A 19,116-nucleotide genomic window follows, 5' to 3' on the forward strand; every position below is an offset into this window, starting at 1 on the left:
AAAGGAAAGGAAAGGAAAGGAAGGAAAGGAAAGGAAAGGAAAGGAAAGGAAAGGAAAGGAAAAAGGAAAGGAAAGGAAAGGAAAGGAAAGGAAAGGAAAGGAAAGGAAAGGAAAAAGGAAAGGAAAGGAAAGGAAAGGAAAGGAAAGGAAAGGAAAGGAAAGGAAAGGAAAGGAAAGGAAAGGAAAGGAAAGGAAAGGAAAGGAAAGGAAAGGAAAGGAAAGGAAAGGAAAGGAAAGGAAAGGAAAGGAAAGGAAAGGAAAGGAAAGGAAAGGAAAGGAAAGGAAAGGAAAGGAAAGGAAAGGAAAGGAAAGGAAAGGAAAGGAAAGGAAAGGAAAGGGAAAGGAAAGGAAGGAAGGGAAGGGAAGGGAAGGAAGGGAAGGGAAGGGAAGGGAAGGAAGGAAGGAAGGGAAGGGAAGGGAAGGAAGGAAAGGGAAGGGAAGGGAAGGGAAGGAAGGGAAGGAGGGAAGGGAAGGAAGGGAAGGGAAGGGAAGGGAAGGGAAGGGAAGGGAAGGGAAGGGAAGGGGAAAAGGGGGAAGGGAAGGGAAGGGAAGGGAAGGGAAGGAAAGGGAAGGGAAAGGGAAGGATAAAATCTTGTAACTCTCAGACAGTCTGAGCCAGCTGACACAGGGACCGCATGCAAGGAGAGGCTGCAGAGCAAAGGAAACCCAAATTCCACGTGAAAATCCCTGCCCCGCAGATTACTGTGTGTTACAGCTAACCCCATAATTTTAAACACAGTTAATGCCATAATTTTAAACACAGCTAATCCCATAATTTTAGATACAGTTAATCCCATAAACCCCAAGGAAAACAGCTGAAAAGCCTTCCCAGAAAAAAAAAACAAAACAAAACAAAACAAAAACAAACTGTTTTTCAGAAAGCATCAAAGCCTTGGTATTTTTTCACTTTGGTTTATAATCCTCATTTTTGGGGTTTAAACTCCCCATTTATGGTGTTTAAAATCCCCATTTTGGAGGTTTAAAATCCCCTTTTTTTGGTTTAAACCCATTTGAGTTTAATCCATTTTTTTAACCCTTTGGAGTTTAATCCATTTGAGTTTAACCCATTTGGTTTTAAAACCCTCATTTTAGTGTCTAAATCCCCATTTTATGGAGTTTAATCCATTTTTTTTTAAACCCCCATTTTTGGATTCAAAATCCCATTTTTGAGGGTTTAAACCCTATTTTGGGCTACATCCAATTTTTGGGGTTTTAAACACACATTTTGGTTAAACCTATTTTTGGTGTTTAAAATCCCCATTTATGGAGTTTAAAATCCCCATTTCTTGTGTTTAAAACCCCCATTTTGGGGATTTAAAATCTCCTTATTTTGAGGGGTTTAAACCCCTATTTTTGGGGTTTAAAACCCTCATTTTTGGTGTTTAAAATCCCCATTTATGGAGTTTAAAATCCCCATTTCTTGTGTTTAAAACCCCCATTTTGGGGATTTAAAATCTCCTTATTTTGGGGGGTTTGAACCCCTATTTTTGGGTCTAATCTAATTTGGGGTTTTAAACACACATTTTTGGTGTTTAAAATCCCCATTTATGGAGTTTAAAATCTCCATTTCTTGTGTTTAAAACCCCCATTTTGGGGATTTAAAATCTCCTTCTTTTGGGGGGTTTAAACCCCTATTTTTGGGGTCTAAAATCCTCATTTTTGGGGTTTTAAACACACATTTTTGGGGTTTAAAATCCCTATTTTTTGGGGTTTAACGCCCCCATTTTTGGGTTTAAAATCCCCATTTTTTGGGGTGGGGAATTCAAAGCTGGAGGGATTTTCCAGCCTGCAAGGAGGGCTCAGGTGAGCATTCCAGCAGGTGGGAAAAGCACCCTGGGTGTGTTTGTGGCCCTGAGAGTTCCCAGTTGCCTTGGAAACCGCAGGAAAAGCAGCAGAGCCTGGGAAAACCACAACATTCCCATCCCTGAGCCACGAACATTGGCAGCTCCTCAGAGCCGGCCCTAAAACACAGCAAGGAGATCCCAAAAATCCCAAAAAATTGGCCCTAAAATCCCCCAGTGGCAGGGGCTCACAGAAATGGGCACAGCTCTGGAAAAGATCCTGGATGGAACCAAAATCGGCCTGGATGGAACCAAAATCGGCCTGGATGGACCCAAAATCGGCCTGGATGGAACCAAAATCGGCCTGGATGGAACCAAAATTGGCCTGGATGGAACCAAAATCGGCCTGGATGGACCCAAAATCGGCCTGGATGGAACCAAAATCGGCCTGGATGGAACCAAAATCGGCCTAAGTCCTGCCCAGTGATCCCAAATCCTGCAGGACCTGCAATCCCATAGCAAAACCACTTCCCAAATCCTGCCCAGTGATTCCAAATCTTGCAAGACCTGCACATCCCAAGGCACCGAGAATTCCCAAATCCTGCTCAGTGATCCCAAATCCTGCACAATCTGCACATCCCACAGCAAAAACAGTTCCCAAATTTTGCTCAGCAATCCCAAATCCTGCCCAGTGATTCCAAATCCTGCCCAGTATCCAAATCCTGCACAATCTGCCATCCCACAGACACAAAGAGTTCCCAAATCCTGCAGGACCTGCAATCCCATAGCAAAAACAGGTCCCAAATCCTGCTCAGTGATCCCAAATCCTGCCCAGTGATCCCAAATCCTGCAGGAAACTTGCCATGTCCTACTAGCACCAACCTCCCAAATCCTGCCCAATGATGATCCCAAATCTTCGGCCTGCAATCCATAGCAAAACTTCCCAATCTGCCATATCCAATCTTGCAAACTGACATCCAGCACCAAATTCCAATCTGCTCAGTGATCCCAAATCCTGCACAATCTGCACATCCCACAGCAAAAACAGTTCCCAAATTTTGCTCAGCAATCCCAAATCCTGCCCAGTGATCCCAAATCCTGCAGGATCTGCACATCCCACAGCACAAAGAGTTCCCAAATCCTGCAGGACCTGCAATCCCATTACAAAAACAGCTCCCAAATCCTGCCCAGTGATCCCAAATCCTGCTCAGTGATCCCAAATCCTGCAATCTTGAAGGACCTGCAATCCCACAGCACCAATAATTCCCAAATCCTGCCCAGTGATCCCAAATCCTGCAGGATCTGCCCATCCTACAGCATCAACCTCCTAAATCCTGTTCAGTGAATCCAAATTTTGCTCAGTGATCCCAAATCCTGCCCAGTGATCCCAAATCCTGCAGGATCTGCCCATCCTACAGCACAAACCTCCCAAATCCTGCCCAGCGATCCCAAACCCTGCCCAGTGACCCCAAACCCCACAGGACCTGCCCATCCCACACCCCTGGGACCCCCCAGGCCCTGCCAGGGCTGGGGGTGCCCCCGTCCCCTCCCATGGATGCTCTGGAGCTGCTGCTCCCGCCCCAGCCCAGGGAAATTCTCATTTCTGCTGCCAAGCTCTCATCCATAATTCATCCTGCCCTTGGAAGAGCTGCTTGGCTCCTAGTGGGAAATTAATCCTGCCATAATGAGCTTTGGGTTTCTCCAAGAGTTTAAGCTCTGCCATTCACTCAGAGCTGTGTGAAGCCCCGGGGCTCTCCAGGAATCACCATTCTGTGGTTATTGCTCCAGGATTAGCGGATCCCAGGGATTCTCCAGGTTTGCAGCAGCACCTGAGGGGTCTGGGGGCGTTCAGGAGGAGATTCCTGCTCATTGCTGATCCGGGTTTAACCCCCTCAGAGCCATCCTCATCCTCAGCCCCTCCTCATCCTCTCTTCTCCTCCTGCCACAGAAGCAAATCCTCATTTCAATGCTCAGTTCAATTCCAGCCGAGCAGGAGCTGGCAGCTCAACCTCCACCTGATTTTATAGAATTACACCTGATTTTATAGAATTACACCTGGTTTTATAGAATTACACCTGGTTTTTAAACAACTCCACCTGATTTTATAGAATTACACCTGATTTTATAGAATTACACCTGGTTTTTAAACAACTCCACCTGATTTTAATGAATTGCACTGATTTTATAGAACTCCACCTGAATTTAAAGAACTCCATCTGATTTTAAAGGATTCCACCTGATTTTCAAAGAACTCCACCTGAATTTAAAGAATTTCACCTGATTTTAAAGAACTTCCACCTGATTTGAAAGAACTCCACCTGAATTTAGAGAACTCCAGCTGATTTTTAAACAACTGCACCTGATTTTAAATAACTCCACCTGATTTTTAAAGAATTCCAGCAACTGCCCAACATCCCCAAGCTCCTCCATCCTGGGAATGCTTCTCTGCAAGCCCAGAACTCTTCCCCAAATTCCCAAATTCCCAAATTCCCAGAGCTAAAGCAGGGCCTGGCCCAGCCGGAGCTGAGCTCTCCTGACCCCACAGCACCTGAATCCATCAGAGATATTTAAACTTTCATTCCCAGCACAGAAATGCTTTCTCAGGCCACTGCTCAGCGAGTTGAACGTGACAGACCTGAGCTCTGGTGGGGACAAGGCAGAGAGGCAGCTCCCACATGAATATTTCAGTGGAAAATTTCATCCCAGCTGCAGAAAATCCTGTGTTTAATTGTCTTTTGCTGCTGAAAATCCTGGGTTTAATTGCATTTTTCCGCAGAAAATCCTGGGTTTAATTGACTTTGTCACCTTGCTGCTGACAAAACATTGATGTGTTATCAGTGGCTGCCTCCAGATGAGCTGGGGACAGGGGGACATCAGAGACCCCCCCAGCCTGAGGGAAACTCCCCAGTTGGAAAATGGGAATTTCCTTCAGTTCAGGGGGAGCCCTGAGGGAGCTGGGCTGGGACCACGGAGCCAAAAGGAACCAAAAGCAGCTTGGGAGAAGCAGCTTGAGAATGTCACCTGTGTCCCTCACCTGAGAATGTCACCTGTGTCCCTCACCTGAGAATGTCACCTGTGTCCCAAACCTGAGAATGTCACCTGAGCCCTGAGGATGTCACCTCACCTGTGTCCCTCACTGAGAGCATCACCCAAACCTGAGAATGCCACCTGAACCCTGAGGATGTCACCTGAGGATGTCACCTGTGCTCTTTACTGAGAACATCACCCAAATCTGGGGATGGCACCTTCGTTCCTCACCTGAGAATGTCACCTGATTCCTGAGAATGTCACTTGTGTCCCTCTCTGAATTGCTGCTCCATTCCCTGCAATCCCATGGAATTGTTGCTCCATTCCCTGCAATCCCATGGAATTGTTGCTCCATTCCCTGCAATCCCATGGAATTCCTGCTCCATCCCATGGAATTCCTGCTCCATCCCATGGAATTCCTGCTCCATCCCCTCCAATCCCACGGAATTTTCCAGCCCCGGGGCTTCACCTTCTGCTCAAGTTTCCCACTGGAAATCATTTGGTGCGCCTTGAAATCCCCGTGTAAGGAAAACGCTGGGGTGGGGGGAATGGTTGAAGGGATGAATTTCAGGGATTTATTGCCTGGATCACAAATTCCTCACAGGAAATGAAAGTAAGGGGAGGAGGATGGCAGCGTCCCTTCCCTGCATCCTCCTGGGGATGCCAGGCTGCCTCTTCCTCCTCTTCCTCCTCTTCCTCCCCATCCCAGCAGGGCTGGGGTGCTCCAGGAGCAGCAGGGATGCTGGAATTCCAGCAGAGGCATCCCCAGACGAGGCACAGATGGATGGGAGCAGCTCTGCTGAGCCCCCAAACCCCCATTAAACTGGAAAACAGCCTCAGTTTCAGCAGCCCCACCAAAGATAATTCCAAACGAGCGTTCCCGGGGTTTTTGATGGGGCTGGGAGAATGTTCATATCAAGGATCAGAGCTGCTGGTAATTGAGATGCAATCTGGCACTCGTTGCCCTTCCCTGGGGGGGCCCAGCCCCGTCCCACGAGGGGGAATCCAATCAATTTCTGCTAATGACAAAGCAGCAGCCTGGAAATCACCTCCCTTTCCTGCAGGAACTGCAATCTGCCAGCGCAGCACGGAGCCGGGGCCTGCTCGGGTCCCCCTGCGGCCCAAAGCTGCTCCAGAACCCCAAATCCAGCCCAAATCTGATCCTGAACCCCCTCATTTCACCCCCAAACCCAAATCCAGCCCAAATCTGATCCTGAACCCCCTCATTTCACCCCTAAACCCCAAATCCAGCCCAAAGCTGCTCCTGAACCCCCTCATTTCACACCCAGCCCCAAATCCAGCCCAAATCTGCTCCAGAACCCCCTCAATTTCACCCCTAACCCCAATCCACCCCAAAATCTGATCCTGAACCCCCTCAATTCACCCCCCAAATCCAGCCCAAAGCTGATCCTGAACCCCCTCATTTCACACCCAGCCCCAAATCCAGCCCAAATCTGATCCTGAACCCCTCAATTCACCCTACCCCAAATCCAGCCCAAAGCTGATCCTGAACCCCCTCATTCACCCCTAAACCCCAAATCCAGCCCAAATCTGATCCTGAACCCCTCATTCACCCTAAACCCAAATCCAGCCCAAATCTGATCCTGAACCCCTCAATTCACCCCTAAACCCCAAATCCAGCCCAAATCTGCTCCTGAACCCCCTCATTTCTCCCTTAAACCCCAAATCCAGCCCAAAGCTGCTCCTGAACCCCCTCATTTCATCCCCAACCCCAAATCCAGCCCAAATCTGCTCCACAGCCCCTTCCCTTCATCCCTAACCCCAAATCCAGCCCAGGAGCTGTTCCTGAACCCCCTCATTCCATCCCTAACCCCCAATTCAGCCCAAATCTGCTAACCCCCTCTTCACCCTAACCCAAATCCAGCCCAAATCTGTCCCGAACCCCCTCATTTCACCCTAACCCAAATCCAGCCCAAATCTGATCCTGAACCCCCTCATTTCAACCAGCCCAAATCCAGCCCAATCTGTCCTAACCCCCCTTCACCCAACCCAATCCAGCCCAGGATTTCCAACCCCTCATTCATCCTAACCCCAAAACCAGCCAATTGTCCAGAACCCCTCATTCACCTAACCCAAATCAGCCAATCTGCTCCACAGCTCCCTCATTTCAACCCTAACCCCAAATCCAGCCCAAATCTGCTCCAACAGCTTCTTCCCTTCATCCCCAACCCCAAATCCAGCCCAGGATCAGGGGGGCTCCTGCAGCAGCCTGGAATCAGGCAGCAGAGCTGGGAGCAGGGCAGAGCCCCCCAGGAGCACCCCAGAATCCAGCCCTGGTGGCAGGGAGGGTCCTGGGGGGTCCTGGGGGGTCCTGGGGGGTCCTGGGGGGTCCTGGGTGTTCCCTCCCCTCCCCACACAAAGGCAGGGCTGCTCAGCTCACACCTCACTAATTGTTATTTGTGGTACAGCAGTAACATTTTAATTAATCCGAAGTCTTCAGCTTAACAGCCACCCAAGGTACAAAGCAAAACCAGAATAAACAGGGCTTGATTAAATACATAATTAATGTTCTGCTAAAGCTGGCATCTATGAATATTAATTAGCAGCGAGAGTCTGCAGTTTGGCACCTCCTGTCATTATCAATTTATCCTTTCCATTGGCATTCCCAGCTCTGGAGCAAATGATCCAACCTTTCCCCACAAACACCCAGGGGCTGGGGGTTCCATCCCCTTCCCTCCTCCCGAAGCTGCTCCCAGCCTGAAAACACAGACAGAGCCCCAAAAACAGGCTGCAAGTCCCTAAAACAATTCCAGTAAAAGGGGAGCTCATCCCCCTTAGGGAATCTCCAAGTTCCACTAATTCCATTCCAGTGGAATTTAAAGATTTTATATTTTATATAAAATATATTTATATATTTTTTATATTTATAATATATATGTTTATGTAATTTTATATAATTACACCTGTTTTTTAAAGAAATCCACATGATTTTATAGAACAATTCCAATAAAACAATTCCAATTGTATAGGACAATTCCAATAAAAGGGGAGCTCATCCCCCTTAGGGAATCTCCAAGTTCCATTAATTCCATTCCAGTGGAATTTAAAGATTTTATATTTTATATAAAATATATATTTTTATATATATTTTTATATTTATAATATATATGTTTATGTAATTTTATATAATTACATATGTTTTTTAAATCCACATGATTTTATAGAACAATTCCAGTTGTATAGGACAATTCCAATAGAGGGGAGCTCATCCCCTTTAGGGCTGCAAGTCCCTAAAACAATTCCAGTAAAAGGGGAGCTCATCCCCCTTGGGGAATCTCCAAGTTCCACTAATTCCATTCCAGTGGAATTTAAAGATTTTATATTTTATATAAAATATATATTTTTATATTTATAATATATATGTTTATGTAATTTTATATAATTACACCTGTTTTTTAAAGAAATCCACATGATTTTATAGAACAATTCCAATAAAACAATTCTAATTGTATAGGACAATTCCAATAGAGGGGAGCTCATTCCCTTTAGGGCTGCAAGTCCCTAAAATAATTCCAATAAAAGGGGAGCTCATCGCCCTAAGGGAATCTCCAAGTTCCATTAATTCCATTCCAGTGGAATTTAAAGAACCCCACCTAAATTTAAAGAATTCCACCTGAATTGAAAGAACCCCGCCTAATTTTAAAGAATTCCGCCCGATTTTTAAAGAATTCCACCTGAATTGAAAGAAATCCACCTGGTTTTTAAAGAAATCCACCTGATTTTATAGAACAATTCCAATAAAACAATTCCAGTTGTATAGAACAATTCCAATAAAAGGGAGCTCATCCCCCTTAGGGAATCTCCAAGTTCCATTAATTCCATTCCAGTGGAATTTAAAGAACCCCACCTAAATTTAAAGAATTCCACCTGAATTGAAAGAACTCTGCCTAATTTGAAAGAATTCCACCCAATTTTATAGAATTCCACCTCATTTTTTAAAAACTCCACCTGATTTTATAGAACAATTCCAATAAAACAATTCCAGTTGTATAGAACAATTCCAATAAAAGGGAGCTCATCCCCTTTAGGGCTGCAAGTCCCTAAAATAATTCCAATAAAAGGGGAGCTCATCCCCCTTAGGGAATCTCCAAGTTCCATTAATTCCATTCCAGTGGAATTTAAAGAACCCCACCTAAATTGAAAGAATTCCACCTGAATTGAAAGAATTCCACCTGGTTTTTAAAGAAATCCACCTGATTTTATAGAACAATTCCAATAAAACAATTCCAGTTGTATAGAACAATTCCAATAAAAGGGAGCTCATCCCCTTTAGGGCTCCAAGTCCCTAAATCAATTCCAATAAAAAGGGAGCTCATTCACTTTAGGATTCCAAATCCCTAAAACAATCCCAATAAAAGGGAGTTCATCCCCTTTAGGGCTCCAAGTCCCCAAAACAATTCCAACAAAAGGTTGGTTGTTTTTTTGTTTGTTTGTTTGGGGGTTTTTTTTTGGTGTGTGTCTCATTTAAAGCTCCTTCCTCACCTTTCCTTGCCAGGCCCTTTCCTCTCCCAGCACCACCTGGAAAGCTGAACTACAGCACCCCAATTATCCCCCTGGAATTAATTAACAAAAAAAGAGGCATGAGGAGCACGAGGAGGAGGAGGCAGAAATGTTTTGCTGCTGCTGACAAACTGGAGCAGGTTCATGCCCAGGAACAGCTCGTGCTGGTGATGCAAGGAGAGCAGCAAATCATTAACTCCCAGCTCCTTATCAGCATCAGGCAGCCCCAGGCAGCTGCCGGCCCACGGGGGCACCCAAAGGTGCTGGAAGAGGCAATTCCCAGCCAGGAGCAGCAGGAAGGGCTGGAGGAGGGAACAGGCAGCAGATCTGAGTGTGTTCCCTTGGATTCTGTCACTGCCAGGAGCTGGGATTGCTCACAGGACACCCCTGAGGGATGGAGGATGGATAAAGGCACTCCCAAAAGTCACAAAATGATGTGTGAGGGACCAAGGGAGCTCCACACGGCCAGTACCCAATGAAACACGGCTCTTCCCAAAACCTTCATGGTTTCTTCCCAAAACCTTCATGGTTTCTTCCCAAAATCTTCATGGTTTCTTCCCAGAACCTTCATGGTTTCTTCCCAAAACCTTCATGGTTTCTTCCCAGAACCTTCATGGTTTCTTCCCAAAACCTTCATGGTTTCTTCCCAAAACCTTCATGGTTTCTTCCCAGAACCTTCATGGTTTCTTCCCAAAACCTTCATGGTTTCTTCCCAAAACCTTCATGGTTTCTTCCCAAAACCTTCATGGTTTTTCTTCCAGGTAAACCTTCATGGTTTCTTCAACTCATGTTTTCCCAAAATCTTCATGGTTTCTTCCCAAAACCTTCATGGTTTCTTCCCAAACTTATTTCTTCCCAACCTTCATGATTTCTTCCCAAAACCTTCATGGTTTCTTCCCAAAACCTTCATGGTTTCTTCCCAGAACCTTCATGGTTTCTTCCCAAAACCTTCATGGTTTCTTCCCAAAACCTTCATGGTTTCTTCCCAAAACCTTCATGGTTTCTTCCCAAAACCTTCATGGTTTCTTCCCAAAACCTTCATGGTTTCTTCCCAAAACCTTCATGGTTTCTCCCCACATTTACAGGTCCTGCACCCACCCAGCCTGAGCCAGGCCCAGAGCAGAGAAGGGAGAAAGGGAAGGAGAGGAGGAGGAGGAGGAGGAGGGAGGAAGGAAGGAACCAGGAGAAATGCCCTGAAAAGGCTGCCTTGTTTTGCTTCCAAGAAACACGGCTCTTTACAAAACCATTATGGTTTCTCCCCAAATTTCCAGAGCCAGAAGCTTTTCTTGCACCCACCCAGCCTGAGGCAGGCCCAGAGCAGAGAAGAGAGAAAGGGAAGGAGAGGAGGAGGAGGAGGAGGGAGGAAGGAACCAGGAGAAAAGCCCTGAAAAGGCTGCTTTGTTTTACTTCCAACATCCCCACGAATTGCAGAGCAGCTGAACATCCCAAACTGATCTCCTGATCCTTTGGTTTGCTCTGTCAGCCCCACACAGCCCAGCCGGGCAGCACTCAGCCCTCCAGGACCCACAGCTCCAGGATTTCCCATCCATTGTCCAAATTCACACCTTGCTTCAGGAAATAAACCCCAAATCTCAGACACAGAGAGGCTAAAGGGAGCAGGGTTTGTCACCTTCCCCATCCACCTGTGCCTCAGGAAATAAACCCCAAAAGCAAATTCTCCTGCAGAGAATAATGACAGACAGAGGCTAAAGGGAGCAGGGTTTGTCACCTTTCCCAATCCATCCCTGCTTCAGGAAATAAACCCCAAAAGCAAATTCTCCTGTAGAGAATAATCACAGACAGAGGCAAAAAGGGAGCAGGGTTTGTCACCTTCCCCATCCACCTGTGCCTCAGGAAATAAACCTCAAAAGCAGATTTTCCTGCAGAGAATAATCACAGACAGAGAAAGGCTAAAAGGGAGCAGGGTTTGTCACCTTCCCAGTCCAGCCTTGCCTGGGGAAATAAACTCCAAAAGCAAATTCTCCTGCAGAGAATAATCACAGACAGACTGAAGGGAGCAGGGTTTGTCACCTCTCCCAATTCATCCTTACCTGGTGGAAATAAACCCCAAAAGCAAATTCTCCTGCAGAAACTAAGAGAGGCTGAAGGGAGCAGGGTTTGTCACCTTTCCCAATCCATCCCTGCTTCAGGAAATAAACCCCAAAAGCAGAGACTGATCACAGACACAGAGAGGCTAAAAGGGACCAGGGTTTGTCACCTTCCCCATCCACCTGTGCCTCAGGAAATAAACCCCAAAAGCAAATTCTCCTGCAGAGAATAATCACAGACAGAGAGAGGCTAAAAGGGAGCAGGGTTTGTCACCTTCCCAGTCCAGCCTTGCCTGGGGAAATAAACTCCAAAAGCAAATTCTCCTGCACAGAATAATGACAGACAGAGGCTAAAAGGGAACAGGGTTTGTCACCTTTCCCATCCACACTTGCTTGAGGAAATAAACCCCAAAAGCAGATTCTCCTGCAGAAACAGAGAGAGGCTAAAGGGAGCAGGGTTTGTCACCTTTCCCAATCCATCCCTGCTTCAGGAAATAAACCCCAAAAGCAGATTTTCCTGTAGAGAATAATCACAGACAGAGAGAGACTGAAGGGAGCAGGGTTTGTCACCTCTCCCAATTCACCCTTACCTGGTGGAAATAAACCCCAAAAGCAGATTCTCCTGCAGAAACTGAGAGAGGCTAAAAGGGAGCAGGTTTGTCACCTTTCCCCATCCACCTGTGCCTCAGGAAATAAACCCCAAAAGCAGATTCTCCTGCAGAGACTGATCACACAGAGAGAGGCTAAAAAGGAGCAGGGTTTGTCACCTTCCCCATTTACCCTTTTCTGGGGAAATAAAGAATCTCTGCAGATTCTGATCACAGAGGCTAAAATAAAGAATCTCTGCAGATTCTGATCACAGAGGCTAAAAGGGAGCAGGGTTTGCAGGGTTTGCAGGGTTTGTCACCTCTCCCCATCCACCCTTACTTTAGGAAATAAACCCCAAAAGCAGATTCTCCTGCAGAGCCTGATCACACAGAGAGAGGCTAAAAGGGAGCAGAGTTTGCAGGGTTTGTCACCTTCCCAATTCACCCTTTTCTGGGGAAATAGAGAATCTCTGCAGACTCTCCTGCAGAAATTGAGAGGCTAAAAGGGAGCAGGGTTTGTCACCTTCCCAATTCACCCTTTTCTGGGGAAATAAAGAATCTCTGCAGATTCTCCTGCAGAAATTGAGAGGCTAAAAGGGAGCGGGGTTTGCAGGGTTTGCAGGGTTTGCAGGGTTTTTCACCCTGCCCACCCACGCAGGGAGCTCCAGCTCCCACCCACGCTGGGCTGGCTCCAGGCAGGCTGCAGCTGCTCCAGGCTCCCCCCAGCCCCCTCCCCACGAGCTCCCGCTGCTGCCAAGGCCTCACGTGGCTCAGCCCCCACCAAATGTGGCGCAGCAATCCCGGCCAAAGGCGCCCACTCAGCCCGTGCCATCTGCCAGGGGTGCCAGGCAGGAGCGGGATGCGAGCAGGGATGGGCTCACCTGGGATGTTGTGGATGGTGATAGCCAGGATCATCAGCAAAATCCTCCTCCAGCTGCTGCTCCTGGCCAGGGGGGCTCCGTCCTGGGCGGCTGGGAATGCTGGGGGGCCCTCGGGCAGGGGGGACCCCGCTCCTCTCCTCCTCTGGTAGGGCTCCCCGTTCTCAGCCTTGTCTGGGGACAGAGAACACCAGGGTCAGCCAGGGAGGGGGCAAAAAACACCAGGGTAAGCCAAAGCAGGGATAAAAATCAGTGGGGTGAGCCAAGGAGGGGACAGAAAATATCAGGGTCAGCCAAGGAGGGGACAGAAAATCGGGTCAGCCAAGTGGGCACAGAAAATCATGGGTCAGCCAAGGGGGCAAGAAAATATCAGGGTCAGTCAAGTGGGCACAGGAAACACTGGGGTCAGCCAAGGAGGGGACAGAAAATATCAGGGTCAGCCAAGGTGAGGACAGAAATCATTGGGGTCAGCCAAGGTGGGCACAGAAAATATCAGGGTCAGCCAAGGTGGGCATAGAAAATATCAGGGTCAGTCAAGGTGGGCACAGGAAACACTGGAGTCAGCCAAGGTGGGCATAGAAAATATCAGGGTCAGTCAAGGTGGGCACAGGAAACACTGGGGTCAGCCAAGGAGGGGACAGAAAATTTCAGGGTCAGCCAAAGTGGTGACAGAAATCATTGGGGTCAGCCAAGGTGGGCACAGAAAATATTGGGGTCAGCCAAGGAGGGGATAGAGAACATCGGGGTCAGCCAAGGTGGGCACAGCTGGGCAGCTCCTGCCCCTCTTCCCAGAAGGAAAAAGCAAAGAAAAGGAATCAAACCAACCAGAGCAGGGGGTTCCCCACACCCAGGGCAAGAAATGAGCTCAGCTCCCTCAGCTTCCCCAGCCACAGCTCCCAATCCAGGATCTGACACTCAGACACTGCAATTCTCCATTCTCCCCTTCTGGAATTATCAAATTCTCCCTCCTGCTCCAAGGGTTTTTGTCTGGGAGGTGTCTGAAATGATTCTGGTGGGATGCCAGAGCTGCCCTGGCACATCACCCATCCCAGTGTGGGATTTCAGAGCCAGTCAAGGACCTGAGCACCACGGGGACGCTGCAAATGCAGGGATGTCACCTCGGGAAGGCAGAGGTGTCACCAACACGGAGCTGTGACACAAAACCAGAGAGCTGCAGGCTGCCCAAAACAGCAGCACAGGGAGCACAGCAAGAACTGGAGCGAGAACTGGAGGTGTTTTCATAAATCAAGAACTGGAGGAGTTTTCATAAATCAAGAACTGGAGGTGTTTTCATAAATCAAGAACTGGAGGTGTTTTCATAAATCAAGAACTGGAGGTGTTCTCACAAAGCAACAACTGAAGGTGCTCTAGCAAAGAAAGAGCTGAAGGTGTTCTCATAAGGAACTGAAGAACTGAAGGTGCGTTCATAAAGCAAGAACTGAAGATGTTCTCATAAATCAAGAACTGGAGGTGTTTTCATAAATCAAGAGCTGAAGGTGCTCTCACAGAGCAAGGACTGAAGGTGTTTGCACAAAGCAAAAACTGAAGGTGTTCTCACAAAACAAGAACTGAAGGTGTTCTCACAAAGCAAGAACTGAAGGTGTTTTCACACAGCAAGAATTGAAGATGTTCTCAAAAAGCAAGAGCTGAAGGTGTTCTCACAAAACAAGAACTGGAGGTGTTCTCACAAAGCCAGAACTGGAGGTGTTCTCACAGAACAAGAACTGGAGGTGCTTTCATAAATCAAGAGCTGAAGGTACTCTCACAGAGCAAGACTGAAGGTGTTTCACAAAGCAAAACTGAAGTGTTCTTATAATGCAAGAACTGAGTGCTCTCAGAAAACAAGAACTGAAGGTGTTCTCACAAAGCAAGAACTGAAGGTGTTTTCATAAATCAAGAGCTGAAGGTGCTCTCACAAAGCAAGAACTGAAGGCGTTTTCACACAGCAAGAATTGAAGATGTTCTCAAAAAGCAAGAACTGGAGGTGTTCTCACAAAACAAGAACTGGAGGTGTTCTCACAAAACAAGAGCTGAAGGTGTTCTCACAAAACAAGAACTGGAGGTGTTCTCACAGAACCACCCTCCTTGGAAAAGCCCTCCAGGATCACCGAGTCCAACCCCTGGCCAGTCCCCACCTTGTCCCCAGAGCTCTGAGGGGCTCCTTGGGCACCCCCAGGGGTGGTGGCACCTCCCTGAGCAGCTCCTGCCATCACCTGCCCACCTTTCCCAGGAGGAAATTCCAGCCCGAGCCTCCCCAGGCACAGCTGCGGCCACAGCCCCTGGATTTTGGGGGGAATTTTGGGGGATTCTGGAGGGTTTTTGGGGGGATTTGAGGAGAATTTTTTGGGAATTTTTGGGGAATTTTTGGGGGAATTTTTGGGGAATTTTGGAGGATTTTTTGGGGGGATTTTTGGGGGGAATTCCGGGGGATTTGAGGGACGATTTTGGGGGGATTTTTGGGGAATTTTGGGGGGATTTTTGGGGGGATTTTTGGGGAATATTTGGGGGAATATTTGGGGGGGATTTTAAAGGAATTTTTTGGGAGTTTTTGGGGGAATTTTTGGGGATTTTTTGGGGGGATTTTTGGAGGGAATTCTGGGGGATTTGAGGGAGGATTTTGGGGGGATTTTTGGGGGAATTTTTGGAGGGGATTTTTGGGGAGTATTTGGGGGGATTTTAAAGGAATTTTTGGGGAGTTTTTGGGGGAATTTTTGGGGAATTTGGGGGGAATTTCTGGGGGAATTTTTTGGGGGGGATTTTTTGGGGGGAATTTTTTGGGGGGGATTTTTGGAGGAATTTTTGGTGCCACCAAAAGCAGGTGAGAGCCACACCTCCCCCTGAGGCAGCAGCAGGTGCATTCCCTGGTGCCACGGGTGACAGCAGCACACCCCCGGCTGGCCCCAGCACTGAGCCACCGCCACCACCCCTCTGCAAACACTGCAAGATGCTGCTGCCCGCGCAAATATTGTCCTTGTCACGGCCACGCAGAGGAGCTGGCTGTCCCCAAAGGCCACCCCCGGGCTGTGACGTTGGGTGGCAGAGCCTCAGCCCGTGGGGACAAGGATAAATATTTAGCTTGAAGCACGACAAGGACAAACAGATCCCAGGCTGGCCAGGGCTCTGTGGGAATGCTGGCAGCCCTGGCACAGGGGCAGCCAAGGCGGTGCCACCTCGGGATGCAATCCCTGCTCCTGGCATGGAATTGCCTGGCACATGTGAAAAATGCCTGGTTTGTGATTGGCTTTTTGCAAATATTCAAATGAATACTGTATGTGTCATGTTAGAAAGTAATGCTGTATTAATTACTGGGTTAAATATAGTTTTAGGTTATAAAAAATGTTAAAATAGAAACGATGCTTTGTAAGATACTTTTTTAAAAAAAGGACTGAGATAACAGCCCCAGGACACCCAAATCTTTCAGAGAAAGAGAATTTATGGCCCTCTTATCAGAAGAAATGAACTTCTTCCTGTGTCCTCAGCCCTGAAGATTTAGAATTATGATTTAGGATTAAGAGGAAGAAGCTGACACTGCCCAGACAGAATCCTGCGTTTGAATGGAATTTGTGCATCATGTATGAGGTGTATGAATATGCAACAGGCTGTTGCTTTTAAGGGTTAATCCTCTGTTAACCTTTTTCGGACTTACTTTGCCCAGAAAAAGGTACCTGGACTGTCCATAACTCTTTGTCTTTATTGTCTCATATTGTCCTAATTCCATTTGTCCAAATTCTTATTCCTGTAATTCTTATTCCTGTAATAGCAGTAATTGTACTGCTATTTTTTTATAACCATTTTATTACTATGAAACTTTTAAAATCTGAAAAACGTGAAAAGCGATTGGCGTTTTTCACAGCACACGTCCCCTGTCCCCACAAACAGCTCATCCCTGCCCAGGCTGAGCCCCAAAAAATGGTTATGGGGTCACCACAGCCCTGTGGGGCTGCAGGCTGGGATTGGGATGCAGAGAGAGGAATGGCAGATTTGTCTTTACCAACACAGATAAAACCAGCACTGGGAGATAAAGGAAACAATGGGAAGGATTCCACTGATTGATAAATGGAAAAAGGTATTTGATTTTATAAATAAACTGTAGGTTTGCTGGTAAATGAAATTGGGCATTGAAAGAGCAGGAATCCCCCTCGGGCACCAAAGGGATTCCAGGGAGGGATAAGGGGATTCTGGGCAGGCAAGAATTTCCCTACAAGTGACAAAACCCCAGAAAGCTCCAAGTGCTCCATAAAACACCAAATTTTCATGGAATTCTGGAATGGTTTGGGGGAAAGGGACCTCAAAGCCCAGGCAGTGTCACCCCTGCCATGGGGACAGGATGAGCAGCTCAGTTCTTGCTCTCCACAATTCCTCTCATTCTCTCCTCCTGCCATTCCCACCACACAAAGTCACCACAGCTCCTTTCATTCCAAAAGGACACAGTGCTTTCACCTCCAAAACTCTCTTGGCACATCAATTAAATTAATTTTAAAATAAATTAATAAAAGCATTAAACCCCAGAGGTTTAAGCAGAGATGGAAGTGCCCAATGGAGCAGTGCCCATAATTATGGAATTATTTGGGTGGGAAGGGACCTCAAAGCCCATCCAGTGCCACAGGGACACCTCCCACTGTCCCAGGCTGCTCCAGCCTGGCCTTGGACAATTCCAGGGATGCAGGGGCAGCCACAGCTGCTCTGGGAATTCTTTTCCAGGGCCTCCCCAGCCAGGAATTCCTTCCCAATATCCCACCTAATTCTCCTCTCTTTCAGCTTTAAACCAACCAACAAAAACAAAAGCCCAGCTCAGCTCTGTCCCTTCACTGTCACCTCCTCAGTTCTATCAGATACCTCATTAATGACTGTTTTATATATTATTTTTAATTCATCTGCATGGTCTTATTGGGGAGAATAATAATAATAATATTAATATTATTACTACTAATAATAAATAAATAAATAAAAATAATATAATAATAATAAATAATTGCCTTTTCCGAGGAGATCTGAACCCCACCATGCCAGTAGCAACAAAGGATGGGAGGGATGCCACAGGGGTGAGGAAAACAGGGAAAACCTGTGGGAATGGAAAGGAATTGGTGCAGCTTTTTTTTTGCAGGGGAATTGCTGAGGAGGGGCAGCTTGAACACAAAATCACCTCTCCTACAAACGATCCCTGGATTAGCCAGGGATAAAGGCAGCAACACCAAAAGCAGGGAGACAATCCCGGCATCGTTTTCAGTGTCACACAGAGCCGGCTCCAGGGATGGGCTCCAAGTGCTGCTGGCACAGAGGATAAAAAGGAAAGGATAATTACAGAGCAGCCATGGCACCGCTGCCAGCTCGGGACAGGCAGGAGCATTCCCAGCTGGAAACGGGGCTGGGGGAACAAAACACTCATTAGGGATAAGCACGGGCTTGGCTGGCAGTCAGCAAAGCCTCAATGGCAAATTGGAGGGGAGATAAGAGCGGAACAAGGGCCGGGCTGTGAAGAAGAGCTGACACCACAGACAGGCTGCTCCCGCAGCCGTGCCAAGACAATTAGGTGGCAAACAACTCCCCGTGCCACAGACATTATTTTAAATCTTGTTCACAAAAAGTCCTTTAGATATTCCACTCGATTTGTCATTATTGAATTTCTCAGTAAAGCTGCGGGGCAAAGATTCTGCCAAAAGTTTAATTACATACGAGCAGCCTGCTGCATTTTTCATATCCTCTGCAGCCAGCGCTGGAGAAAAGATAAATGGCTTTGAGCGTGGCTTAAACTGCTGCTGAAGTGAAAAAAAATCGACTGCCTCCTTATCAGCATGTGAAATGGCTTTTTATTTTTGATTATTCCTTAATGAAAACTGTTTGCATTAGCCCTGAGCTCAGCTCTGGTGCACAAACACAGCGAGGCTCTGTTGACTCTGAGCTCCTGCACTGCCTCAGCTCCCAAATCCGCACCCATTGAGCTCTCTGGTTCTCCACACCTGCTCCAGAGTCATTCTCCTCACATTTAGGCCTGGCTTTAACCTCTCCTAAGCCCCAGAGTCCTTCCCCTCACATTTAGGCCTGGCTTTAACCTCTCCTAAACCCCAGAGTCCTTCCCCTCACACTTAGGCCTGGCTTTAACCTCTCCTAAACCCCAGAGTCCTTCCCCTCACACTTAGGCCTGGCTTTAACCTCTCCTAAGCCCCAGAGTCATTCTCCTCACTTTAAGGCCTGGCTTTAACCTCTCCTAAGCCCTGGAGTTCAGAGTCCTTTTTTCCAAGGATTCCAGCCATATCTCCCCTTAGTTTTTCCTGGT

At 47.3% G+C, this 19,116-nt stretch overlaps 1 protein-coding gene across 2 annotated transcripts in view; it reads right to left on the reverse strand.

The window, feature by feature from the left end:
- SLC39A11 (solute carrier family 39 member 11) overlaps positions 1 to 19,116 on the reverse strand; it is a 77,999-nt gene that overhangs the window by 13,656 nt on the left and 45,227 nt on the right. For both annotated transcript variants that reach the window (XM_064728658.1, XM_064728656.1), the window contains exon 6: positions 12,846 to 13,016. In XM_064728658.1, the coding sequence (XP_064584728.1) occupies positions 12,846 to 13,016 (171 nt within the window). The remainder of the gene's footprint in view (positions 1 to 12,845; positions 13,017 to 19,116) is intronic.

Source organism: Zonotrichia leucophrys, chromosome 18 (genome assembly GCF_028769735.1).
Source record: "Zonotrichia leucophrys gambelii isolate GWCS_2022_RI chromosome 18, RI_Zleu_2.0, whole genome shotgun sequence".
In the NCBI taxonomy this organism is placed as follows: Eukaryota; Metazoa; Chordata; class Aves; order Passeriformes; family Passerellidae; genus Zonotrichia; species Zonotrichia leucophrys.